The following is a 27,536-nucleotide window of genomic DNA, read 5'->3' as shown; positions in this document are numbered from 1 at the left end:
TCAAATAACGATAGATTTAGTGAGGCACAGGGAAGAGATGAGTAGCAAATCCCTGGTTTTGCAAGTAACAAGCAAAAAACAGCAACCATGGTCAAATAACACAATAGAGAATTCACACAGGTGTGTAATTCACTAAATTGCCAATCACACAGTAAGAGTATATAAACACTAACAATAAATCATTGTGTTCTCCATAAACAATATAAATAACCCCTGGTTTTGCAAGAGGTTTATTGTAGGATGTGCAGCACCCCCGAAAGGATTGGTGTTTTTTTTTTTAATCCTGGCTCTCAAAGAGAGGATGTGAAACCATCTCTTGGTTAGAAGAACGCCTTCATTTCAAAATACCCAGTATGCCATCATTGGGAATTGTTAGCTTCCACACCTTCAAACTAACACAACCCTGTTAAGCACTTTAAGTTAAGCACTTTAAAATCCCATTTATTTCACTCCTTTCAAAACGAACAAAACCTGAAAGTGCTCTGCTTTGGCCAGCGGCAGTGAAAGAAAGGGACGGACTCTCCCAGTTCCTGCTTGTCTTGCAGGCCTGCACTGCCGTGTTCCAGAGAGTGCAAAGCACCGAAAAGTGACAGACCTAGCTGAATTCTCGTGACACAGATGACACATCATGGCAGCAGGCCTATTTGTTTAAACCCAAGACTGTCTTGGGTTTGACCGTTACCCGTTATGAACTCACCAGGCAATCCTACTGCCAGATAACTGGTTAATACCCGTGGAGATAGTTGCCAACCCCCAGGTGGGGCCTGGAGATCTCCTGGAATTACAGCTCATCTCCAGACTGCAGAGATCCCTTCCCCTGGAGAAAATGGCTGCTTCGGAAGGTGGACTCTATGGCGTTATAACTTGCTGAAGTCCCTCTTCTTCATAAACCCCGCCCTCCCCAGGCTCCACACCCCAAAATCTCCAGGAATTTCCTAAACCAGAGCTGGCAACCCTAGCACTGCTTCCTGCAGGATCTCACAGTACCTCCTAGGGTTGCCAAGTCCCTCTTTGCCACTGGCGGGAGATCTTTGGGGCAAAGCCTGAGAAGGACAGGGTTTGGGGAGGGACTTCAATGCCATAGAGTCCAATTGCCAAGGCGGCCAATTTCTCCAGGGGATCTGATCTCTATCGCCTGAAGATCAGTTGCAATAGCTAGTACCTGGAGGTTGGCAACCCTATTCCACCCCCTCCCTTCCAAAAAGTACCAGGACCGGCTTCACCTAGAGATGCCACCCTCCAGGTGGGACCTGGGAGATCCCCGGAAGTACAGCTCATCTCCAGATTATAGAGATCAGCTCCCTTGGAGAAAATGGATGCTTTAGAGCAGTGGGGTCAAAAGAGAACAGAACCTTCCCTGGCAGGACCTTGGTCCCCCTTCCCTCTCAACCTTCTCTTCCTCCCCGAGAAGCTCCTTGATACACAAACCTTGCAACAGGACAGTATATATAGTGCTCCCCTCCTCTATTTCTTTACACAACAATTCTGCGAGGTTGGTTAGGCTGAAAGTTGGCAAGTGACCCGAGTTAAGTTTGGTGAGCATATTTTGAACCGAAGTCCAAATCTCTTCACCACACTGGTCCTTATGTCAGGTATGGTGGAAATTGAATAATTCTGAATCTATTGTTTAAGGCAGCAGTTCCAGAACTTTTCGGGCCACCGACCCCCCCCATCCAACAACACAGTTGAGTGCCCCCTTGCCTCTTAGTTCCCCCCTAGGTAATCCCACCGCCCCCCAGGGGCTGGCACTGCCCACTTTGGAAACCACTGCTTTAGAGGGTGGACTCTGTGACCTTGTACCTAGAGTTGCCAGGTCCCTGAGGCTGCGGCGATGGCACTCCCCCACCGGCAGCAGTTTTTTGGGGGCGGAGCCTAAGAAGGGTGGGTTTCAGGAGGGGCTTCAATGCCATAGAGCCCAATGGCCAAAGCCGCCATTGTCTCCAGGGGAACTGATCTCTATCAGCTGGAGATCATTTGTAATAGCAGGAGATCTCCAGCCAGTACCTGGAGGTTATATGAAAAAACAGTATTCAGCTCACACACATTATGCAAAAGTGTGATATTATTTACAAGTGCAAGAAGCCAACAATAATAGAGATACGTGCAACAAAATGTATACAAAGATAAAGTATAGCTAAAGAGCTACCAATACAGATGGTCAGCTTCAACCTGGAAAGTCCTTTAAAGGTAAGTACAATGACTTTTCTATTTCTTTCTTCTAGAAACCGAGAAGAAAGAAATAGAAAAGTCATTGTACTTACCTTTAAAGGACTTTCCAGGTTGAAACTGACCATCTGTATTGGTAGCTCTTTAGCTACACTTTATCTTTGTATACACGTTGTTGCACGTATCTCTATTATTGTTGGCTTCTTGCACTTGTAAATAATAACATCGCACTTTTGCATAATCTGTGTGAGCTGAATACTGTTTTTTCATATAGCGAGTCTACTTAGTATTGGGTGCTTCTTTTTGCTAAACAGTACCTGGAGGTTGGCAACCCTAATCGTACCCCTCTGAGGTCCCTGCCCTCCCCAGGCTCCACCCCCAAATGTCCAGGAATTTCCCAGCCTGGAGTTGGCAACCCTGCACCAGCCCTCTTCCCCCACCCACCCCCGGCAAGGCTCAGCAGGGCAGGTTGCAGCAGCGACGCCACCCATCCCTTCCCGTCCGCGCCTGCGCAGAAGGACCGGCAGTCATGTGAGCGCTCACCTGGCGACGGCGCTTCCCCACCCCCGCTCGGGTGACGTCACAGCCTCAGCAAGCGACCGGCCCGCGCCTCATTAAGGAGGGCTCATGAATATGCATAACTGTGACCGCGAGGAGGCAGGCAGGCAGGCACCGGGCAGCGGCGGCGACTGAAGGAAAAGGCCGCCCGCAAGAGACGCTCCGCAGCCGGCCGCAGAACCTTCCTCCTCTCAGGCAACACCCCCCCCGTGCGCCGGAAGCAGGAAGAGCCCCGCACCCCGGAAGCACTCCCGTCCAATCCCGTGCCGGAATCGCGCCGGAGGTCTCGCGCGCGGACCAACGAGAACGCCTCGCCGAAGAAAGGCGGGGCCCCTCCCTCCCAGCCGCGAGGCCCAATCGCCTTTTGGTCACGTGACTCCCCCCCTCCAATCCGCGGGGCGGAATCGCGCCGGAGGGCTCGCGCGCGGCCGCCGGCGGACCAATGAGGACGCCTCCCGGGAAAAAGCGTGGTCTTTCTCGCGGCCGCCGCCGTGAAGCCCAATCACCTCCCGGCCACGTGGCTTCCCTGTCCAATAAGAGCGGGGGGGCGTGTATCGCTCTTAAAACTGCGCAGGCGCAGACTCCCCCCCCAGGCACATGCTTCCTCTTTGGTGTTAAGAGTAGAAAAGGGCCAGAGTCCAGTAGCACCTGAAAGACTAACGCAAATATTTTCTGGCGGGGTATGAGCTTTCGTGAGCCACAGCTCACTTCTTCAGATACAGCTAGAATGTGAATCCATCTGTCTTTAAGTGGAGGAGAGTGAATTCAGACAAGCATTAGTATGTAAATGTGAATAGCAGGTTTGATGGGATTAGGTATGGTATGCAGAAGAGTCTGTGATGTCCAGGGGAGAGATGGGTGTGGAGAAATCAGCATTGGTAATGAGCCATGAATGCAAGGTCTTTATTCAGCCCAGGTAAATGCATTGACTTTAGTTTGAATATCAACTGTAATTCAGCAGTTTCTCTTTCCTATCTCCCTTTGAAATTCCTTTCTAAGGGAACTGCTACTCTTAAATCTGCAACAGAATGTCCTGGAAGGATGAAATGTTCTCCCACTGGTTTTTGAATATTGTGGTTTCTGATGTCAGACTCATATCCATTTAATCTTTGTCTAAGAGACAATGTAGATTGTGGAAGGGCATTGCTGGCATGTGATGGCATAAATCACATTAGAAGATGAGCAGGAGTATGAACCTGAGATAGTATGGCTGACATTGGTGGGTCCAGAGATGATGTTCCCAGAATCTATACGAGGGCAAAGTTGGCACCTTGGTTTGTTGCAGGCCTTGGTGCCAGAGTCCATGTTCCTGTTAAGTAGTTTATCATCATGGGTGAGAAGATGTTTTAGGTTAGCCGGCTATCTGTAAGCAAGAAAGGGACGCGCCCCCCCCCCCCATTAGCTGGGAAAGTTTGCCTTGACATGTCAACCGTGTAAATCACGTATCACGAAATGTGACTTTTGCTTGTGTGAATTGTTAACTTTTTCCCGATTGCTCCCTTTTCCTGGACTTAATTTCTTTTTAAAGTCCCTAATCCCACTCTTCCCGAAGGTCACGCAGGATCCCTGCCTCTTTATCAGCTCTAGGCCCTGGGTAGCTAAGTTCTTTCCCTTCATTGGGCAAACCCTAAAGACCTAACTATTATCCCTGTAATTTCCCCCCACCCCACTGTTTCTTTGTCGCTTCCCCAATCAAGACTGAGAAAATAACTAACTTTCCCGTCACTTAAACTCTCTTCCACTCCCGCCCACCCAGAGGTTCCACAGCCTGTCATTGGCTGATGCCTCTTATGAACGAACGGCATACTCTCCCTGTGGACAGGGATTGGCCAGGACGCCTGGAAGGCGGGACTAGAGCCATCAGTCACAGATGCCCATCCCCCAGGGGCAGATTGGAAACTTCAAACTTGGAAGGGCCGTTCTTAGGGGTTCCCAACCTCCAGGTGTCCAACTTGGAAACAGCTAAGAAAGTGTGTTGAAACAACCAAAAGGTAAACAAACACAGTTGACTAAAAAAATAGGTGCAAGACCAAAGGGTCAATTTTCACAACGTACAATCAATGCAAAGCGTTTAGTGATGCAAAAGCAACGGAATAATAAAGATGCAATGGGGTTCCGGTAAATTCCCATTTCATAACGATTTTTTCAAGCTTCCAAGTCTTCCGTTTGCTTGAGAGTTCATTTGTGTAGCAAAGGAGCGTGCCTTTCCTTGCAATCATGGACGGCTGGCTGAGGCTACACAAATGAACTCTCAAGCATTACTAAACGCTTTGCGTTTATTTGTGTGTGTGTGTGTTAAGTGCCGTCAAGTCGCTTCCGACTCATGGTGACCCTATGAATGAAAGTCCTCCAAAATGTCCTGATTTGACAGCCTTGCTCAGATCTTGCAAATTGAAGGGTGTGGTTATTGTACATTGTGATATTTGTATTGTACGTTGTGCGTTTATTGTACATTGTGATAATTGACCCGTTGGTCTTGCACCTATTTTTTGTCAACTGTGGTTGTTTACCTTTTGGTTGTTTCAATACACTTTGTTAGCAATTTCCAATTGGGGCAGTTATGTGCCTTAGTTTTGGCTCTTTGTTCTTGTGCTATTTTGTTTGAATTCAACCTCCTATTTAAGCACTTATAGCCTCTCTTGATTACTAACCTCCAGGTGTCGGCTGGAGATCTCCCGCTATTACAACAGCTGCGTGTTGGAATACTGTTTGATAACAGGAGATTTAGCCAACCTCCAAGTACTAGCTGGAGATCTCCTGCTATTACAACTGATTTCCAGCCAATAGAGTTCGGTTCACCAGGAGAAAATGCCGCTTTAGCAATTGGACTCTATGGCATTGACTCTGACGCCTGGAGATCAGTTGTAACAGCAGGAGATCTCCAGCTAATACCGGGAGGTTGGCAAACCTACCTAATGGCTCCCATTGTTCCACTTGGGTGTGGAATGGATGCCGTTGGTTGTTTTGAAGGATGGCTATAACCGAACAAGTCACTAGGGGTCTCTCTGATACAAAAGATTATGCATCAAGTGGCCCTGAAGACCTGTGAGCAACGTGAATTTAGCAAGGCTTTCCTTAGTCAGCTGGTGGTGCTGTTTTCCCATTGCATGTGTCTCCAATGGCATTTTCCATTGTAGTACATAAGACCAGTGGATCCCAACCTTTTTGGTGTGGGTGACTCACAAGTGGAAATGTATGGTATGGTATGGTATGCCCTGACCTGGATGGCCCAGGCTAGCCTGATCTGGTCAGATTTCAGAAGCTAAGCAGAGTTAGCCCTGGTTAGTGTTTGGATGGGAGACCACCAAGGAAGTCCAGGTTTTCTATGCAGAGGAAGGCACTGGCAAACCACCTCTGTTAGTCTCTTGCCATGAAAACCCCAAAAGGGGTCGCCACAAGTCGGCTGCGACTTGACGGCCCTTTACACACACGTATGGTATGGTACGGTATGGTATGGAGAGCCTCATGGTGTAGTGGTTAAGAGCGGTGGTTTGGAGCGGTGGACTCTGATCTGGAGAACTGGGTTTGATTCCCCACTCCTCCATGTGAGTGGCGGAGGCTAGTCTGGTGAACCGGGTTGGTTCCCCCACTCCTACACATGAAGCCAGCTGGGTGACCTTGGGCTAGTCACAGTTCTGTTAAGAGCTGTCTCAGCCCCACCTACCTCACAGGGTGTCTATTGTGGGGAGGGGAAGGGAAGGTGATTGTAAGCCGGTTTGAGTCTCCCTTAAGTGGTAGAGGCCCCTCTAACTTTTCATTTTGTTGACCAAAAACATAATGAGAATGACATCAGATTTTTTGCCATTTGGGTTTACAAGGGGAATTATTTTGATGCCGACAATGTCCAAAAGATTTTACTTAGACAGGAACTGCGCTTTATTTATTTGTTTAAATCTTATTACCCTTATGGCCTGAATAATGAAGTAGATTTTTCTTGCTTTCTGTAATTGCATTATTGTCTTTATCACCTGCTTAATCAGTCACAGCTGCGACCTTAGTGAAGCCCTACCTGTTGAGCTTTTAAACAGTAACACCTGCGCTTTGGCTATCATGCATTTTCATTGAGCAACCCTGGCTGAAACAGGGATTAAAGGAAGATAAAGCGACCATGCGTTTTCGCCCTAAGTCTCCGGCAAATTAGCGTCTGAGGATCGTGTTTCCCTCCCTGCCGTGAAACGCTTCCCGGGCTGGTTTCTGCATATCAGGTGTTTGTGTAAGGAGAACAGGAGCTGGCTGAGCAGGTGGATTTCAGGCCAACCGGCAATCCTGAAGGGGGCCAATCCTTTAGGCATGCATACCAAGAGCTCTTAGGATGGTTCCCCTACCCTCAGGGACAAACTGGATGAGACGGCAGGAGATCTCCTGCTCTTACAACTGATCTCTAGGCGACAGAGATCAGTTCCCCTGGAGAAAAATGGCCGCTTTGGCAGTAGGACTCTATGGCATTAAAGTCCCTCCCCTCCCCAAACCATGCCCTCCTCAGGCCCCACCCCCCAAATTTCCAGGTATTTCCCAACCTGGAGCTGGCAACCTTATCCGCCACTAGGGTTGCCAACCTCCAGGTGTTGGCTGGAGATCTCCTGCTATTACAACTGATCTCTAGCTGATAGAGATCAGTTCCCCTGGAGAAAATGGCCGCTTTGGCCTTTGGACTCTATTGCATTGTAGTCCCTCCTCTCCTCAAACCCCGCCCTCCTCAGGCTCTGCCCAAAAAACCTCCCTCCGGTGGCAAAGAGGGACCTGGCAACCCTATCCACTACATAGAATCATAGAATCATAGTGTTGGAAGGGACCACCAGGGCCATCAAGTCCAACCCCCTGCACAATGCAGGAAATTCCCAACTACCTCCCCCCTCCACACCCCTAGTGACCAGAAGATGGCCAAGATGCCCTCCCTCTCATCATCTGCCTAAGGTCACAGAATCAGCATTGCTGACAGATGGTCATCTAACCTCTTCTTAAAAACCTCCAGGGAAGGAGAGCTTACCACCTCCCAAAGACAAACTGGATTAAGTGGCAAGAGATCCATTTGATGTGAGGAAGGGATCTCTAGGGTTGTCAACCAGGTCCTAGATCTCCCGCTATTACAACTGATCTCCAGCCGATACAGATCAGTTCACCAGGAGAAATTGGACTCTATGGCATTGAAGCCCCTCCCCAAACCCCACCCTTCTCAGGCTCCGCCCCAAAAACCTCCTGCCGGTGGTGAAGAGGGACCTGGCAACCCTAGGAATCTCAATGGGCCAAGAGAGTGGAGTTTAATCCTCCCTCCCCCCGAATTGTCCTGATTCCCCCCATAGGGATACCAGCCTCCAGGTGGGACCTGGGGATCCTCTGAAATTACTGCTCATCTCCAAGCTACATAGATCAGTTCCCCTGGAGAAAAAGGATGCTTTGGAGGGTGGACTCCGTGTGCATTATACCCCGTTGAGGTCCCTGTCCTCCCCAGGTTCCATCCCCAAATCCCAGGAGTTTCCCAACCTGGATGTGGCAACCCTACCCCCCATCCCCCACTCCTAGCCAGGGGGACCTGGCAACACTATCCCCCCTGCCAAGCTGCTATGGGGGAAGGACATACATAACTCTTGGTTCTTTGTTGGTTGGGCAAACTGCTTCAGGTTTTTTTTTTCTAAATTAGCAAACTTGTGTGGTTCCACTCCACTCAAGGACAAACTGGGTGAGGTGGAGGGACCTCTGGCGGCTGGGGATCAGTTGTAATAGCAGGAGACTTCCAGCTAGTACCTGGAGGCTTACAAAAATATGACAAATACGTTCAAACAAAAGTTACAAAAGATCTAACACAGATAGGCATTCAGTGACAGCAAATGTAGGATCAATTGCTTAATAGTCCTGGTCCCTCCAGCTTGTCCTTCCATAGGAGTACATAGGTGTATTCAAAAGGAACAGTTCAGTTTTTCATTCCACGGGAGTGTAGTCCTTTTTTATCTTGTATCACCGCCGCTCTCCCCTTATCCGCGGGCTTAATCACAAGTTGGACTGAATAGGAATCATAGAATCATAGAGTTGGAAGGGACCACCAGGGTCATCTAGTCCAACCCCCTAGTTGGACTGAATAGGAATAATAGAAGTTGGACTGAATAGGAATCATAGCGTTGGAAGGGACCACCAGGGTCATCTAGTCCAACCCCCTATAAAGCAATTGATCCTATTAATCAATTGATCCTACATTTAGAGAGTATATTTTTTTGAATTTTGATGGGATTTTCTGATATGAACTGATTTACGGTATGTGATTTTGTGGGTGGAAGCGTGATGTTGTGGATCTCTGAATTTTATATGGAACTGGTCAATTGACCGTAATAAAATACTGACTGACTGACTGGCTGGTATGCAATTTTGTGGGTCTAATGTGTGATTATATATACAGTTGTGGGTCTAATGTGTGATTATATATACAGTTTTGGTCACTGTATGGCTGTCTGTGTTAGATTTTTAGTACCTGGAGGTTGGCAACCCTAGCTGTAAGCAGTATGGTGAACCAAACTTCAGGAGACAGGAAGAGGCAGGCCTCCCCTTGGCCAGAGAGGGCGAGAGAGACTGCCGTGGGCCGCACCAGGCAATCACTAATCTCCCTCCTCCCCCCCCCCCTGCGGAATGGGCTTATTTCAGCTCCAGGCAGCCATTAATCTAATACTAAGCCCCTTAACCTTTCTAATTGTTCCCTTTCGATGTCAGCTGGTTGCCTATTAACCTTTCCATCTCTTCCATAATGCAGTTACGGCCGCCTCCAGCCGGCCCTGGCTCCCGAGCCCTCTGACCTCCCACCGTGATCGCCAGCGCTTTGGCTTGACCACTCCTTCCATTCCTGGTTTCCCCCCCCCCCCATTTCTTTAATGCGTATTTTTGTTGTTAAGAAGTCGGTCGGAGCTGGCATTTTCGGCATGCCGAGATGACGGTGGCAGGTCTCCGTAAATAGCCCTTTGTAAACCTGACTTATCAGGTGATGAGGCTCCCCACCCACGCCGTGCACTTCACAGCATCTTACTTGCAATCGGAGTCGCTGTTGTTGTGTAGAAGAGTGACCAGGGGAGCATTTTGCAACAATCACACCTATTAGCTGGTAATTCACAATGGGTAGCCGTGTTAGTCTGTCTGCAGTAGTAGAAAAGGGCAAGAGTCCAGTAGCACCTTAAAGACTAACAAAAATATTTCCTGGCAGGGTATGAGCTTTCGTGAGCCACAGCTCACTTCTTCGGATACAGCTAGAATGTGAATCCATATGTCTTTAAGGAGAGGAGAGTGAATTCAGACAAGCATTAGTATGTAAATGTTAACAGTATGTAAATGTGAATAGCAGGCGTGATGGGATTAGGTATGGTATGCAGAAGAGTCTGTGATGTCCAGGGGAGAGATGGGTGTGGAGAAATCAGCATTGGTAATAAGTCATGAATGCAAGGTCTTTATTCAGCCCAGGTAAATGCATTGTCTTTAGTTTGAATATCAACAGTAATTCAGCAGTTTCTCTTTCCAATCTCCCTTTGAAATTCTTTTGTAAGAGAACTGCTACTCTTAAATCTGCAACAGAATGTCCTGGAAGGTTGAAATGTTCTCCCACTAGTTTTTGAATATTGTGGTTTCTGATGACAGAATGTGAATCCATATGTCTTTAAGGAGAGGAGAGTGAATTCAGACAAGCATTAGTATGTAAATGTTAACAGTATGTAAATGTGAACAGCAGGCGTGATGGGATTAGGTGTGGTCTGCAGAAGAGTCTGTGATGTCCAGGGGAGAGATGGGTGTGGAGAAATCAGCATTGGTAATGAGCCATGAATGCAAGGTCTTTATTCAGCCCAGGTAAATGCATTGACTTTAGTTTGAATATCAACTGTAATTCAGCAGTTTCTCTTTCCTATCTCCCTTTGAAATTCCTTTCTAAGGGAACTGCTACTCTTAAATCTGCAACAGAATGTCCTGGAAGGTTGAAATGGTCTCCCACTGGTTTTTGAATATTGTGGTTTCTGATGTCAGACTTATGTCCATTTAATCTTTGTCTAAGAGACAATGTAGATTGTGGAAGGGCATTGCTGGCATGTGATGGCATAAATCACATTAGAAGATGAGCAGGAGTATGAACCTGAGATAGTATGGCTGACATTGGTGGGTCCAGAGATGATGTGCCTAGAATCTATATGAGGGCAAAGTTGGCACCTTGGTTTGTTGCAGGCCTTGGTGTTAAGAGTTGTCGTCCTTAGTAGGGCCGGGGAGGGAAAGAGGTGGGCGCGTTTCCTTGCTGGAGGCGGCGGCAGGACTGTCTCCGGAGGAGGGGTGGCTGTTAGTGGGCTGCTGGGTATGGTATATGCTCCTCCCCTAGTAGTGCTGGGGGGGGGGAGGCTTCAAGGGTGCACTATTAACTGCCTGTGTACATGAACAGGTGCAGGAATTCCCCTTTTTGACGTGACACCCATGTAGATAAATGCATGTCAAGAACCCCCCTCTGTCTTCTCTTGCTTTCAAATTCACTCAGTTTGCATAAGCACACAAACATTCCTGAGTTTGCAACATTGCTAGCTAGCTTGTTATCTTGGGGACTTCACATCTCAGCTCAAGAACTGGTTTGCAATGGTTTTACAGAGACTTGTTTAAGAATAACAGCTTGTGAGGTGATTCAAGAAAGTATCCTTATTGTTAGAAGTCTATAAAGCTTGATGCTTAGAGAACAGCAGTGTGATTCTTTCTGCAGTGTGACTCTCTGGGGTCTCTGCTGGAGAGATTTAATCCCAGCTTGTATTGTTTAAATTGGTACCATTAAACGGCATGGTACAGCAGGAAAAGAGGAAGACCCAACAAGAGATGGATTGACTCAATAAAGGAAGCCACAGCCTTCAATTTGCAAGATCTGAACAAGGCTGTCAAAGATAGGACATTTTGGAGGACTTCCATTCATAGAGTCACCATAAGTCGGAAGCGACTTGACGGCACTTAACACACACAAACAGCATAGCTGTAAAACTACTTCCTGATCTCCAGTGCATTTTCCTTTGATCTGACCTATCGGGATAACGGGTTTTTTAGGACCACCAGGGTCATCTAGTCCAACCTGCACAATGCAGGAAATTCACAACTGCCTCCCCCCCAAAACCCCCCAGTGACCTCCTATTCCAGGTCCAGAAGATGAACACATGAAGCTGCCTTCTACTGAATCAGACCCTTGGTCCATCAATGTCAGTATTGTCTACTTAGACCGGCAGCGGCTCTTCAGGGTCTCGAGCGGAGAACTTTCACATCACTTACTTGCCCTGTCCCTTTAACTGGAGATTCCGGGGATTGAACCTGGGACCTTCTGCATGCCCAGCAGATGCTCTGCCACTGAGCCACAGCCCATCCTCTCCGTAGAAGGGAGAAAAATGACAATGCAGAAAAGCCACTTATGTAATAGACTTAGTCTGTGTAATGAAGGCAGCAGCATTAAGACATTCTAGCCACAATCTGAGCATTTGGTACACATTTCAACATATTTAAGTATGCCTAAGAGCTGAAATTGGCATCACAGCAGAGAGCCTTTCTCTTAGAGTGGGGGTCTGTTGGAAAAGTTTTAAAGTGGGGGAAGGGGTTCAAATGGCGAAGCGGCTGATGGGAGGGAGGTCTTTCTCTGGCTGGTGCTTTCCCCCTTTCTCTCCACAGATTCCCCCCCCCCACTCTACCTGTGTAATTTCCAGGCTCAAAGTCCTCCCACCCCAGCTTCTTCATTGAAAATACACATACTGACACAAGCACACAGACAGAGCTTTACAGCTCTTTGACCGCAGCCTAAAACGAGGGACTTCACCGTAAGATTTAGCTCAAATTCTGCATTGAATTTTGGCCAGAAAACGAAACAAAATGCCATGGACAGTGTTTCCCAACATCAGTATTATTTAGAAAGACATTTGAGCCACAGGTGTGCAATAAGAAATATCTTTTATTTCATCCAATAAAGGGAGACTGCAGATATTCTGCCCCCAAAACGAGAAAGGGTGCATTGTCTTAAGAGGCACGGCCAGCGTGGTTTGTACAAGCCCTTTTCAGATATTCATTCTGCTTTACCCACAGCCATTCAGGTGGTTCATCTGGGTAAAGCTCCAACTGGCCAAGGCATACAACTGTCAGTTTATAAAATGGTGAAGTCCGCAGGGTGGGCAGCCAAAAGGCCACTAGGAAAGGGCTTTTCCTCTTCAGTCTGCTGTTTCAACACCCCCCGTCGTCCAATGGAAGGAAAATTCAAGCAGGAACCAGAAGGGATGATCCTCGGACTTCTTCATTCCTCACTCACTCTTTGTTAGTCTCACCTGCGGCATAGAAACATCTTTTGCCAACCATTCAGCCCCAAACAGTTTGGTGTGTGAAGGAGAAAAATCTCAAAGGTCCACCCCCCCAACTTTGTCTGTTGTGGGGAGAGGAAGGGAAGGCGATTGTAAGCCGGTTTGATTCTCCTTAAAGCTAGAGAGAATCGGGGTATAAAAACCAACTCTCCTTCTCTAGGATACAGTGGCCAGTATGCTTAAAAAAATGTTCTGATCTATCTTTAGGTGGAAGATTACTCTCAGGAAACAAGGCCGTCCCAGAGCTTGGCCGAGTAATGTCCATAGGAAGGAATTAAAATTAGGGACAAGAAATTTAAGCAAAGAGCACAGTTGGGATATCTTGCAAGGGACAGCCTGTGTTCATACTCTACCTGTACCGCAGGGGGCGCTGTACTCCTCCACAGCAAATTCATCTGGAGAAAATAAGAAAATGATAGTCACCGCAGGGCAGTGGAGTATTGCAAACTGCTCCCTCCAACTTTCTGCATAGATGCCAATCGTTCCATAGTCAACAACAACACAATACACAACGCAAGCCTTTATTGGCATATAAAAAGGAAGAACATACATAAGGATAAATCAGAGTACAAACAAATACATAAATTTAAAGCCGCCCCAAATCAGCCATTAAGGGAAGCTACGCCCCATTCACGATACTCGATTGCTAACTGTAAGAACCTTGCAACTGACTCAATTATTTTTGGGATTTGTGTGGACATAAGACAGAATGTCCTGATTTCATCAGAGAGCCATTCCCTGTTTACAAACAGCAGGTCAATGAATTGAGATCAGCTACAAGCATAAAAAAAAATAGGAGCCCTGTGGCGCAGGGTGGTAAGCTGCAGTACTGCAGTCCAAGCTCTGCTCACGACCTGAGTTTGATCCCAATGGAAGTCGGTTTCAAGAAGCCGGCTCAAGGTCGACTCAACCTTCAATCCTTCCAAGGTTGGTAAAATGACCCAGCTTGCTGGGGGTCAAGTGTGGACGAATGGAGAAAGCAATGGCAAGCCATCCCATAAACAAAGTCTGCCTAGAAAACGTTGGGATGTGATGTCACCCCATGGGTCAGGAATGACCCGGTGCTTGCACAGGGGACCTTTACCTTTTATACAAGCATAAAAGCAGTGATTAAAATGGACATGCATGAGGGATTCAATTTCACCATTCCCACAAGGGCAAACTCTGCCAGCAAATGAGATTTTATTAAATCTTCTGTATAACACAGCAGAGGGTAGTGCACTGAGCCTGGCAAGCATGTATACGCTGTGCTGTTGTGCTGCAGTTAGACACATAAAGTGTAGTGCTATATTTGTCTGTTTGGCCAAGGCTCCCAACTCAAGGGAGAACATCTACTACTTGCATGACTTCTAAGTTCCTGTATTTCTATGCCTAAAATGTTCCACAGTCTATTGTTTATAAGGATTTGTTTGAGGACAATTTACATACATTTATTTTTTAATGGGCTTTAATTGTAAGCTGCTTGGTTTACAGACAATACAATTCATACAATCAGGTTGCGAGGCTTGTGTCTTTTCTCACCTGTTTCGTAGTAATCGTAGACTTTCACCAAGGCTGGCTTCAGGTCCTGGACAGCCACGTCCTGCTCCACCGTGAAGGAGTAGCTCTGAGTCACATTGGTCACCTGAGGGAGCAGTCAAGCTTGCTTTAGGCCTGATCCGGCCAACACGGAGCTCCTTCTCCTCCCCAGCAAACCCTCCCAAGAGCACATACTGGTCAGGCCTGTGGTGAGAGACTGGGCAGTTCCCTCTCTGCTACTTCTAAGCAGTGGCTGTCTTGCTTCATAGGGTGATGGAGGATTTGCATTCTTCCTCTGCACGAGAGTCATCGAGTCCAACCTCCTGCACATTGCAGGAAATTCACAACTACCTCTCCACTAAATCCCCAATGACCCCTACTCTATGCCCAGGGGATGGCCAAGATGCCCTCCCTCTCATGATCTGCCTAAGGTTATGGAATCAGCATTGCTGACCGATGGCCATCTAGCCTCTGCTTAAAAACCTACAGGGAAAGAGAGCTCACCACCTCCCGAGGAAGCCTGTCCCACTGAGGAACCACTCTAACGGAAAGTTATTCCTAATGTTTAGCTGGAAACTCTTTTGATTTAATATCAACCCATTGGTTCTGGTCTCAACCTTCTGGGGCAACAAAAAACAACTCAGCACCATCCTCTTTAAGACAGCCCTTCAAGTTCTTGAAGATGGTTATCTTATCACCTCTCAGTCGTCTCCTCTCCAGGCTAAACATACCCAGCTCCTTCAACCTTTCCTCATAGGACTTGGTCTCCAGATGCTAGAATGGATGCACACCTGTGTGTGTTCGCACACTCATTTGTACCCAGGGCAGAGGAAGAATGCCAACTTTCACAGCCCACTGAGAAACAGAAAGCCACTCAAGTATCCTCCATCGCCAACCAGACAACAGCCAGAGGAGCACACAGTATTGCTGTTCCACCAACACACGATTTCCAAGCTCCGGGGAGACGAGGGGGTCCCGCCTCTCCGCACTGTGACCCAAGGAATGATTCGCTGGGCCTCTCCCTAGGCCCTGCCTACCCACTCACCTGTTCCAAATAAAGCAGGACATGATCGGGGCTCACTTCTGTCCGCTTGACCTGACGCCCTTCTAGCTGGAGGGGCGGAAAAGGGAGAGTGCCGCATTATTAAGAAGCAATGCTATAAGGCTGCTGGTTCCTTAGTCATCTGAAACCTCATGGAACGGAAGTGTTCTTCGAGGTGAGGGAAAGAAGAGCTTGTCTGATGGCCCTGACAAATGAACTAGAAGGTTAGCGGATGCTACTCTTTGCCACAACATGTGCAGATCGCTAGTTGCTTAGCTGACTTTTTAAAAAATCAAACAAATTAATGGAGGGTTTTGTTGCCATGTTGGTCCTACTACATAGATCAAAAAATCTACACAGTGTGTCCACCCAGGACTGGGGAGATATTTCTGCAAAAATAAAAAATTGTGCTGACTTATGATGACCACATAGGGTTTTCAAGACAAGAGATATTCAGAGGTGGTTTGCCTCTGCATACTAACCAGGGCTGACCCTGCTTAGCTTCCAAGATCTGACAAGATCAGAGTCTCTGCAAAGACATACAAAATAAAAAAGGGGAGGATAAAACCCCAAAATCTGTACGAGTGATGTTTGCATAAGCAAAGAAATCAAGTTAAAATTCAGAATGCAGACCAAGATCCCAGTAGACTTTGCTGCAAGATTTCAGCAAAGCAACCCTATGAAACGTAGGGCCAGTGTGGTGTAGTGGTTTAAGAGCGGTGGACTCTAATCTGGAGAACTGGGTTTGATCCCCCGCTCCTCCACATGAGCAGTGGACTCTAATCTGGAGAACCGGGTTGGTTTCCCCACTCCTCCCCATGAAGCCTGCTGGGTGACTTTAATCTGAAGAACTGGGCTTGGTTCCCATTGCTCCACATGAAGCCTGCCTGGGTGACGTTGGCTTAGTCACAGTTCTCTTAAGAGCTCTCTCAGCCCTGCCTACCTCATAGGGTGTCTGTTGTGGGGATTGGACGGGAAGGTGATTGTAAGCCGGTTTGATTCTTCCTTAAGTGGTAGAAGAAAGTCGGCATATAAAAATCAACTCTTCTTCTTCTCCCTCATTTCTATATTCATGATACTGAAGGGAATCTCCGAACTTGGATGTATTGCTGCTGAATGTCAGGCAGGCAGGGAGTACCCATCATTTTTCTACTCCACTTGCAGGTAGCAGGTGAGGTGAAAGAACTGGAAATTCTGGAGAGCTGCTGCCCGCCTGAGTAGGCAACGCTGACCTTCAGGAGCCAAGGCTCTGATTCAGTATCAGGCAGCTTCATGCATTCATGGAGTCAAACCTTCCGGCGTTACCCCCCCCCCTTTGCTGTTGCTGCTAACCAAACACTGAACTAGATGGACTTCTGGTCTAATCCAGGAGGCAAGGATGTCCTTACGCCCTCATTCACAGGAGAAATGGGGACTGTCAACGTACCTTTTTCACTGATGATTTAACTGGAATGAATCCCGACGGCAACTTCACGTCGACAATCGCCATGTTAGAGGCTGGGCGCTTGCCAGTGTAACTGAGAGACAAAGAGGAAAAGAAGCCATTTCAAATCTCTGAACACAAAAGCCGACGCCCTTCATCCCTGCCTGACCAACAAGTCCTGTTTGCATCGTGACAGACAGAGAGAAATGCTTTCCAGTCCTTGCTTGAAGATGAGGGTTTGTGGAGGTGTTGCTACGGGCAAATCTCTGTCAGCTAAACTCTACTAGCGGACTGGTTGTGTGGTGTAGTGATTAAGAGCGGTGGTTTGGAGCAGTGGACCCTAATCTGGAGAACCGGGCTCGATTCCCCAGTCCTCCCCATGAGCGACGGACGCTAATCTGGTGAACCGGGCTGGGTGACCTTGGGCTAGTCACACTCAGCCCCACCTACCTCACAGGGTGTCTGTTGTGGAGAGGGGAAGGGAAGGTGATTGTAAGCCGGTTTGAGACTCCTTAAAGGTAGAGAAAAGCAGTGTATCAAAACCAATTCTAATTCTGTGCTTTGCCAACCTGAATTGGCCTGGATGCTAGACTGCCGTGTGTGTGAGCCAGCGTGGTGTATTGGTTAAGAGGGGTGGTTTGGAGCAGTGGGCTCTAATCTGAAGAACTAGGTTTGATTCCACACTCCTCCACATGAGTGGCGGAGGCTAATCTGGTGAACCAGGTTGGTTTCTCGGCTCCTCCACACGATGCCAGCTGGGTGACCTTGGGCCAGTCACACACTCTCAGCCTCACCTACCTCACAGGGTGTCTGTTGTGGGGAGGGGAAGGTGATTATAACCCAGTTTGATTCTCCCTTAAGTGATAGAGAAAGTGGGCATATAAAAACCAAAAAGGGCGGGATATAAATTTAATAAATAGATAGATTAAAGAAAGAGACCCTCTCAGGCGTAGCCTCAGATGCAGTTACCTGACATTTATAGCCACGTCAAAGACCTTGTCGGCTTTGGGGCCCTCGCAGTTCTCAGGAACTGTGTGCACCTCCAGTGTGAAAGGTTCTCCCTCATGGAGGGGGTGCACGTTGTATTTCAAGGTGGTCTGGAAAGGAAACGGCCCTGTGATGCGGGTCTCCAAGGTGGCGTCTGCACACTCGACACAAACCAACCTTTGCAAACCCCATGGTGTTGTGAGCTGACTTGTCTTTCACCCTCTGCGCTGCGAGGGGGCTTTTGAGGCTGGGGTCTATGTTCTGCCAAGGCTGGGCAACCAAGGTGACTCTCTTCTACTATAAAGTGTTATGAGACTATTCATAGAATCATAGAGTTGGAAGGGTCCACCAGGGTCATCTAGTCCAACCCCCTGCACAATGCAGGAAATTCACAACTACCTCCCACACACACACACCCCAGTGACCCCTTACTCCATGCCCAGAAGATGGCCAAGATGCCCTCCCTCTCATCATCTGCCTAAGGTCATAGAATCAGCATGGCTGATAGATGGCCATCTAGCCTCCGCTTCAAAACCTCCAGGGAAGGAGAGCCCACCACCTCCCGAGGAAGCCTGTTCCACTGAGGAACCGCTCTAACTGTTAGGAAATACTTCCAAATGTCTAGATGGAAACTCTTTTGATTTAATTTCAACCCGTTGGTTCTGGTCAAACCTTCTGGGGCAACCGAAAACAACTCGGCGCCCTCCTCTGTGAGGCATATCTATACGTTGGTCCTTGTCATTCGGTTCAAGGCATAGTCTCTGGGTCCGTAGACTTTCCTTACTCCACTTTCTTATTCTCCAGTCTCCTCCTGCTCTGACCTGCTCTGAAGCTGATGGGGACACTAACACAGCCCTAGAGCAGCAACAGACCAGCAGGGACAGCTTGTACGTGGCCACAAGTGGGCCTTCCAGGCCCAGAGGAACTTTCCCAGCAAGGTAAAGGAGTAGCCGGTCCCTGGCCTCCTTCTCTTTCCTCTCCCACATTCTTCGTTCTGTCTCTCGCCTTGTGCTCCTTCATCTCTTCATCCCACCATCTCTGGGGGGGACTTTAAGAACATAAGAGCAGCCCTGCTGGATCAGACCCAGCCCCATCAAGTTCAGCAGTCTGTTCACACAACGGCCAACCAGGTGCCTAAGGGAAGCCCACAAACAAGACGACTGCAGTAGCATTATCCTGCCTGTGTTCCACAGCATCTAAGATAATAGGCATGCTCATATGATCCTGGAGAGAAAAGGTATGCATCATAAGAACATAAGAACAGCCCTGCTGGATCAGACCGAGGCCCATCCAGTCCAGCAGTCTGTTCACACAGTGGCCAACCAGGTGCCTCCAGGAAGCCCAAAAGCAAGACGACTGCAGCAGCATTTATCCTGCCTGCATTCCACAGCACCTAATATAATGGGCATGCTCCTCTGATCCTAGAGGGAATAGGTATGCATCATAAGAATATAAGAAAGGCCATGCTGGATCAGACCAAGGCCCATCAAGTCCAGCAGTCTGTTCCCACAGTGGCCAACCAGGTGCCTCTAGGAAGCCCCCAAGCAAGATGACTGCAGTAGCATTTATCTTGCCTGGGCTCCACAGCACCTAATATAACAGGCATGCTCCTCTGATCCTGGAGAGAATAGGTATGCATCATGACTAGTAGCCATTTTGACTAGTAGCCATGGATAGCTCTCTCCTCCACTCCCCTCTTCAAGCCTTCCAAGTTGGCAGCCATCACCACATCCTGGGGCAGGGAGTTCCACCATTTAACTAGGCGCTGTGTGAAGAAATACTTCCTTTTGTCTGTTTTGAATCTCTCACCCTCCAGCAGGTGGGCTCTTTCTACCCCCTGGCACTTTCCCAGGCACCTCTGCGACACTCACCTGCACATGAACGCACCCTTCCCCAGTCACTTCTGTGCTGTACTCTCCTGGTACGCCGGTCACAGGTCCACACTGCAGAAGCAGGCGGTTGGCGCTGTCCACCTGGAAGTGGTGCTGAACATCGTTCCCGGAGAGCAGTTTCACCTCTGCGTGGGCTCCGCTCTTGGAGTAGGTGGAAGCCCCGTACAGAGCGAGGGCCTGCAGGGCGACCACAGTGTCCTGCAACAGGCACGGAGACGAGTGAGACTTTTCCAGGGGCAAGAGCCAATTTGGTATTATGGTTAGAGTGTTTGGGAGACCCCTGGTTCAAATCCCCACTCCACCACGGAAGCTCGCTGGTGACCTTAGGACAGTCTCTCTCTCACTCTCTCAGCCTATCCTACCTCACAGGGTTGTTGTGAGGATAAAATGACAGAGGGGAGAGCAGTGTTGTAATTGCCTTTGGGTCCCCACTGGGGAGGAATTCGAATGTAAAAAAGACTTGAATTTTAGAAGAAGAGGAGGAGGAGGAGCTGGTTTTTATATGCGGTCTTTCTCTCCCATTTAAGGGAGAATCAAACCAGCTTACAGTCACCTTTCCTTCCCCTCCCCACAACAGACACCCTGGGAGGTGGGTGGGGCTGAGAGAGTGTGACTAGCCCAGCTGGCTTCATGTGTAGTAGTGGGAAAACAAGTCCATTTCACCAGATTGGCATCCACCGCTCATGTGGAGGAGTGGAGAATCAAACCCGGTTCTCCAGATCAGACTCCACCACTCTAAACCACCATTCTTAACCACTACACCACACTGTTCTACATTTATCTTAGCTTCTGGTTTATATTTCTGTGGGAAAATTTTAGCTTTATTTCAGGAACTGCACCAGCAGTTTTACTGCCCACATGAGTGGTGGACTCGAAGCTGGAGTGACCTTGGTCAAGTCACAGCTCTCTCAGCCCCACTTACCTTACAGGGTGTCTGTTTGTGGGGAGGAGAAGGGAAGGTGATTGTAAGCTGGTTTGATACACTTCCCATCATACAGCATGAGAGCCAGCGTGGTGTAGTGGATAAGAGCAGTGGTTTGAAGCAGTGGAGTCTGATCTGGAGAACCAGTTTTGATTCCCCACTCCTCCACATGAGTGGTGGACGCTAATCGGGTGAACTGGATTTATTTCCCCGCTTCCCTAAATGAAGCTAGTCACAGCTCTCTCAGCCCGACCTACCTCACAGGGTGTCTGTTGTGGGGAGGGAAAGGGAAGGTGATTGTAAGCCGGTTTGAGTCTTCCTTAAGTGGTAGAGAAAGTTGCATATAAAAACCAACTCCTACTCCTCCTCTTCTTTTTCTTGCTTTGTGAGCCCCAATGTGGACAGCACAGAAGAAGGAAGACGAACTTGGAGGGGGGGGGGAAGACAACCCTGCCATCCTCTTGGTGGGAAACTGCTTACCTGGGTGGAAGAGAAACCGCCAGTGGGATTCTGCTGCTTGCTGAGCCATTTGACAATCCCGGATGCCTTCGTCAGAGCCTCCTGGGACGGTGCCGGGTGTTCGGTGAGGTACGCAAGGAGGACATAAGAGGTCATCTCCACCTCTGCCGAAGGAGCGCGGGGCTGGTAGAACGGCAGGCTGGCCTCCTCCTGTTGTCTGCCAGGCCTCTGCCAGTGAATGGAGCCATCCTCTTCAAAGACAGAAGGTGTTATTGGCACTCGGCAGAGAATCCGGGTACAACTACAGGCAAGTTCGATGTGAGGCTTAAAGAGGATCTTTCTCAAAACTGCTGCATTGCCCAGATTTCCTGTGCATATGCTTCCATTTATTTTACTTTCTCTTCTGCATTATCAACAATCTCAGATATTCCTTAAATCTAGCAATTTCTCCCCTTTTTTATTTTTTATTTTTAAAATTTACCATGGCTCCCTTATTTTTCTACATTTGTAAGCTGTTATTGCTCATAACTGCTTAAATTCCTGTTTAATTCCTTTTTTGATGCCTCTTTAAAACCGTTAAAGGTTGGTTTGGTTCCTGTTCATAGAATCATAAAGGGACCACCAGGGTCATCTAGTCCACCCCCTGCACAATGCAGGAAGTTCCAAACTACCTCCCCCCCACACCCCCAGTGACCCCTATTCCATACCCAGAAGATGGCCAAGATGCCCTCCCTCTCATGATCTGCCTAAGGTCACAGAATCAGCATTGCTGACAGATGGTAATCTAACCTCTTCTTAAAAACCTCCAGGGAAGGAGACCCACCACCTCCTGAGGAAGCCTGTTCCACTGAGGAACCGCTCTCACTGTTAGAAAATTCTTCCATTGTCTAGACGGAAACACTTTTGATTTAGTTTCAGCCTGTTGGTTCTGGTCCGACTTTCTGGGGCAACAGAAAACTACTCGGCACCACCCTCTCTATGACAGCCCTTCAAGTATTTGAAGATGGTTCTCATATCCCCTCTCAGACTTCTCCTCTTCAGGCTAAACATACCCAGCTCCTTCAGCCTTTCCTCATAGGACCTGGTCTCTAGACCCCTCACCATCTTGGTTGCCCTCCTCTGGACATGTTCCAGCTTATCTACATCTTTCTTAAATTGTGGTGCCCAAAACTGAACAAAATACTCTAGGTGAGGTCTAACCAGAGCAGGTCTAACCTGCTAATCTGGACTTCACGTAAGTGTTGCAAACAAAAAAGCCCATTGTATGAATACGTGAGAAAAATCCAATCAGGTGGTTTCCTCCCGTATCCTGAGAACTGGGTCACAGACAATTAGAATTCTCACATGTATCTGCACAATGGGCTTTTTTGTTTGCAAGGCTCCTGGGGGGGCATTTTTGCAGGTAGAGCTCCCAAATTTTCAGGGTAACTGGAAGGGACTCTCCTTGCAAGAACCCCCAGGTTTGGTGAAGATTGGGTGAGGGGTTCCAAAGTTATGGGGTCTGGACGAGATCGCCCCCCTTCCATTAAAACCAATGCAGTGTTTGCATTGGTTTTAATGGAGGAAGGGGGGCGACCTCTTCCAGACCCCATAACTTCGGAATCCCTCACCCAATCTTCACCAAACTTGGGGGTTATTGGAATGAGAGTCCCTTCCAGCTCCCCTGAAAATCTGGGAGCTCTACCTGCAAAAATGCCCCACAGGAGCCGCAAAAAGCCGTGAAATGGGTTAAATGGGTTTAAATGGCCGGATTTTTTGGGAAACCCGAATTTGAAGCCAAATTCCTATCTTTACCGGTAAAGGAAATTTGGCATTCAGGTTTTCCCGGGGAAAAAATGGCCAATAAACCTGAACCCAAATTTTCATGATTTTTTTTCGCCAATAGCCCTACTGTGAAGGGCTAATGTTTTGTGCACTTAAAGAAAGTGCCAACCAGGAGGTGGCTGGTGGGAAAAGGAGTCCTGTGTTGCGCTCTCTCTGTCTTTCTGTCTGTCTGTCTGTCTGTCTGTCTCTCTCTCTCTCTCGGGAGAGGGCATGATCGAACATATGCACAGGTGAACAGTTCATCAAACATTTCATCCTTCAACTGGCAGACAGGTGTCAACCTGAGCCAGTGGTTGATATTGCCTCTCTGGCCACCTCTGAGGGCCAGTGTGGTGTAGCAGTTAAGAGCAGCGGACTCTAATCAGGAGAACCGAGTTTGATTCCCCATTCCTCATGAAGCCTGCTGGGTGACCTTGGGCTAGTCACGGCTCTCCGAATTCTCTCAGCCCCACCTACCTCACAAGGTGTCTGTTGTGGGGAGGGGAAGGTGATTGTAAGCCACTTTGAGACCTCTTAAAAGTAGAGAAAATTGGGGTATAAAAACCAACTCTTCTTCTTCTCTCTGTTACGTGCTAGATGACACCAGCTACAGGTTATTGGTGGTGGTGGAAAGTTGCAGCTGACATACAGCAACTCCTCATGGGGTTTTCAAGGCAAGAGACCTTCATAGGTGCTTCACCATTGCCTGCCTTTGCGTATCAACCCCGGACTTCTCTGGTGGTCTCCCATACAAGTACTAACCAGGGTCAGCCCTGTTTAGCTTCCCAGATCCAATGAGGTCGGGCCACCCAGAAGGGGTATAGGAGATTAGTTCCATCCAACTAGGATACATTTTTATCCATTGTGCCTTATGCCTTCCTACTCAAACCCAGCAGAGTGTTGTGTGGAAGTGTCGTGTGGTTACAGGAGAAGTACTGAAAGGCCTGACAGACATACATCTTCCTTGGTCAGGAAACAGAGAGAGGGGTGGGCATGTGAGTCGCTCTTGAAACGTTGTCTCCTTTCTGGAGCTTCTCTCCTCACCTTCTTTTACAGCCTTCTCCTCGAGGGAGGTCAATATCTCTTTCCTCTCCTCCTCCTTCCCTGCCAAGGCAAAGGCATAAGCCAACAGAGCCTGGGTGTAGACATGGACCTCTGTCTCCTTCGCCGCGGTCTCCAGGCAGAACAGAGCATTACGCACCAGGGGGTGCTGGAGAGAGAGAACAACAAAGAAGCACAGTTGAAGCAATCTGTTCCATTTCTGAAAGCGTGGTGGGATGCCCGCAGCCAAAACAACCTGGTACCACTGTGTGTAGGGTTACCAACTTTGGGTTGGGAAATGGGGAGGGGCTGTGGCTCAGTGGTAGAGCATCTGCTTGGCATGCGGAAGGTCCCAGGTTCAATCCCCAGCATCTCCAGTTAAAGGGACCAGGCAAATAGGTGATGTGAAAGACCCCTGCCTGAGACCCTGGAGAGCCGCTGCCGGTCAGAGAAGACAATATTGACTTTGATGGACCAAAGGTCTGATTCAGTATAAGGCACCTTCATGTGTTTATGTGTTCAAATACGTGGAGATTTTGGGGGGTGGTCAGAGGTGGGGTTTGGAGATTGCCAAAGCGGCAATTTTCTCCAGGTGAACTAATCTCTATCGGCTGGAGATCGATTGTACTAGCGGTAGGGTTGCCAGGTCCCTCTTCACCACCAGTGGGAGGTTGTTGGGGTGGAGCCTGAGGTGGGCGGGGTTTGGGGAGGGGCTTCAATGCCAGAGAGTCCAAGGGCCAAAGCGGCCTTTTTCTCCAGGTGAACTGATCTGTCGGCTGGAGATCTCCAGCTAGTACCTGGAGGATGGCAACCCTATGCGTAACTGTTTATTATACGTAAATACAATTCGATTTTTATAAATCAGTTATAAGAACTGTTGCTTCTCGAATGTAGAACGGAGGTGGCCAGAAATACAGGCCTCTTCTGGAAAATAATCACAGGCAGTGCCGAAACTGAAGGGCGATGGTGCACATGTGTTCACGCCCCCCCTCCAAGAGTGCCCTCCGTGGATTGAAGGAGGGGGAAGAGGAGTACTTACGGAGACAGGCAGGGGGATCTCCAGCAGGGCGATGGTGATGTAAGCAGACATTGTGACCTCATCATCCACGCCACCCTGTGGGAAACAAGGCAGGAAGTTGTCAGTTCAGAGGTCCCTCGTCCTTTTCCTGGAACTGTTTCCCCAAGGGAGCTTTCAGATGCCCCGTCCCAGGTGGAAATGATGGATACAAAGGCACAGCAGGAAAAAGCGTACTGATCCTGCCTCCTGTCTAGGCTCAACAGCCGGACGTGATTATATACACAAAACTCCTGTCCTGATGGGTTGAAAACACACACACACCCACACACACACACCATGTCTCTCATTTAGATGAAGAAGAGTTGGTTTTTATATGCTGACGTTCTCTACCACTTAAGGGAGAATCAAACTGTCTTACGATCACCTTCCCTTCCCCTCCCCACAACAGACACCCTGGGAGGTAGGTCGGTAGGGTTGCCCGGTGCCCGCTGGTGGCGGGAAAACCCCCGGTAATGTGCCCCTCTGCCCGTGGACCAGCTGAGGGCCAGCGGGTAACCGTGCACACGCGGGGCCGACGGGGCACTTCTGGTTTACAACCGGAGGTGCCGCCTTACGAGGAGCCTTAGACTGCTCAAACTCTTAGTTTGAGTGGTAAAGGGTCGCTGCGGCCCTTTACCACTCAAACTAAGAGTTTGAGCCGTCTAAGGCAGGGGTGTCAAACATGTGGCCCGCAGGCCGGATCCAGCCCCCGGAAGGCGTTTATCCGGCCAGCGGAGCTGAGGATCCTAGTCCCCCTTCCCCCCCTCCCCCAGCCTTTTTTCGGCTTCCTGGGGCCTGTGCGTGTCAGGCCGTTATCTCAGTTCCAGTGTTGCTTCTGTCTCCTGGCTGAACCGTCCTGATCTCAAGGACGACGCCACATTCCTAAGCCTGGGAACGCTCTCCTGGGAAAGTGTGTCTGATGTTTATGCTTTGTAATCTCTCGCCGTTACCATGCTTTATATTGCCAACTAGCTAGCAAGGCACTCATAGCTGACATCTTACTCTATAAGCACTGTATTGCCTATTTGACCAGTAAAAGCCATCTGCTTGGATTCTAAGTGTCTCTGTGGTGATTTCTGGTTCTTTGGGTCAGGAGCTTACATTATGTCAGCTATCTCTCTTCAATGTTCCCCTAGTCAGGTTGGAGCCCGGGAGGGCTCGCCTGCCACTCGGGTGGGAGCCAGGAGGTTGCTCTCCGAGTGAACCGTGCCTGCGGCCTTGTGGAACCCTGGAGTCCATATTTGAGGATCCTACCCTGTTACAGGACTTGGTCGCTGAACTTTTTAGGACTACTCTAGAGGTTTGCCGCTTGAGGGACCTGGTACAAACTCAGTGGCAGTCTCTAGGGAGGGCTCTCTGGATGTTAACCGCGGAGGATACTAATACCCGTTTAGACCTCCAGGATTTTGATCGACTACTGGATGATGCCCGATCAGCAACCGAGGACTTACAAGTACTGACCGGATTATTGGACAAACTTATTGCCCGGGAGACTCTCCCGTCTACGGCTCTAACGCGTACTGTTACCCTGGATATAGGTGCCATGGCAGGGCCTGCACCGGAAGGTTTTTCCCTGGTACCCAATGCGGCCGACTGTCAAGCCGAAGCCAAACGGATCGCTGTTCACACAGCTCTCCTCTTTGTGGATTGTACAAAGGATACCCCGGTAGCTACCTTGGCCCAGCGTTTGGCGTCGACGTTTGGGCCCGATGCACCTGCTATTGCTGTTCGTATACAGCCATTGCTGGGCGGGGAATCAGATCCTATTCTTGCTATCCTGGAAACGGAACTTTTACCCCATGTTACTGCAGCTGCAGCCCTGAGACTTGAAAACGAAAAGGTCCTCGCTGATAAGGCAGCCGCAGAAGCGGCTCAGGCGGCAGCCGAGGCTCAAGCCGCAAGGGACAAGGAGTTACAATTGGCTGCGGATCGGGCGCGGACAGGCAGCCGCCCCAAAGGCACTATGAGGAGCGACCATCCGTTGGGACTGTCTTTCTCCCCGGTATTTGCCCCGTCGCGCACAACCCAACGCGCACGCCGCCTTGCGGATCGACGCCAAGACTCCGGTGAGTCTGAGGAAGAGGATCTATATGGAGACAGTTCTCAATGGGCCACGAGTTTTCGTACAAGTAAACCTCATCGTACCGGGGGGCCAGGAGAAGATGTTCACCTCTTACGAGCCCAGAATCGAGAGCTCTCCGGTCGAGTCGATCAGCTCCAAGAGTTAATGGAATGTATGCTCCAGGACAACAGACAATTACAACAAGCCCTGTTAGCCCAGGCACAGCCCGTTCCAATACCGGGGCAGGGGGCGCCAATTCAGCCACCCGCTAATGTGCCTGCCCCACC

At 49.0% G+C, this 27,536-nt stretch overlaps 1 protein-coding gene across 1 annotated transcript in view; it reads right to left on the bottom strand.

The window, feature by feature from the left end:
* Positions 1-13,385: 13,385 nt before the first annotated feature.
* LOC130476417 (alpha-2-macroglobulin-like) overlaps positions 13,386-27,536 on the bottom strand; it is a 73,135-nt gene continuing 58,984 nt past the window's right edge. The window contains exons 27-35 of the mRNA XM_056848354.1: positions 25,170-25,244; positions 24,134-24,299; positions 21,308-21,537; positions 19,885-20,103; positions 17,996-18,123; positions 17,030-17,120; positions 15,607-15,672; positions 14,565-14,667; positions 13,386-13,438 (exon numbers count right to left, since the gene is read on the bottom strand). Coding sequence (XP_056704332.1) covers positions 13,386-13,438; positions 14,565-14,667; positions 15,607-15,672; positions 17,030-17,120; positions 17,996-18,123; positions 19,885-20,103; positions 21,308-21,537; positions 24,134-24,299; positions 25,170-25,244 — 1,131 coding nt within the window. The remainder of the gene's footprint in view (positions 13,439-14,564; positions 14,668-15,606; positions 15,673-17,029; positions 17,121-17,995; positions 18,124-19,884; positions 20,104-21,307; positions 21,538-24,133; positions 24,300-25,169; positions 25,245-27,536) is intronic.

This window comes from Euleptes europaea, chromosome 4, assembly GCF_029931775.1.
Source record: "Euleptes europaea isolate rEulEur1 chromosome 4, rEulEur1.hap1, whole genome shotgun sequence".
NCBI lineage: Eukaryota > Metazoa > Chordata > Lepidosauria > Squamata > Sphaerodactylidae > Euleptes > Euleptes europaea.
This window is presented reverse-complemented; position numbering and strand designations above follow the sequence as displayed.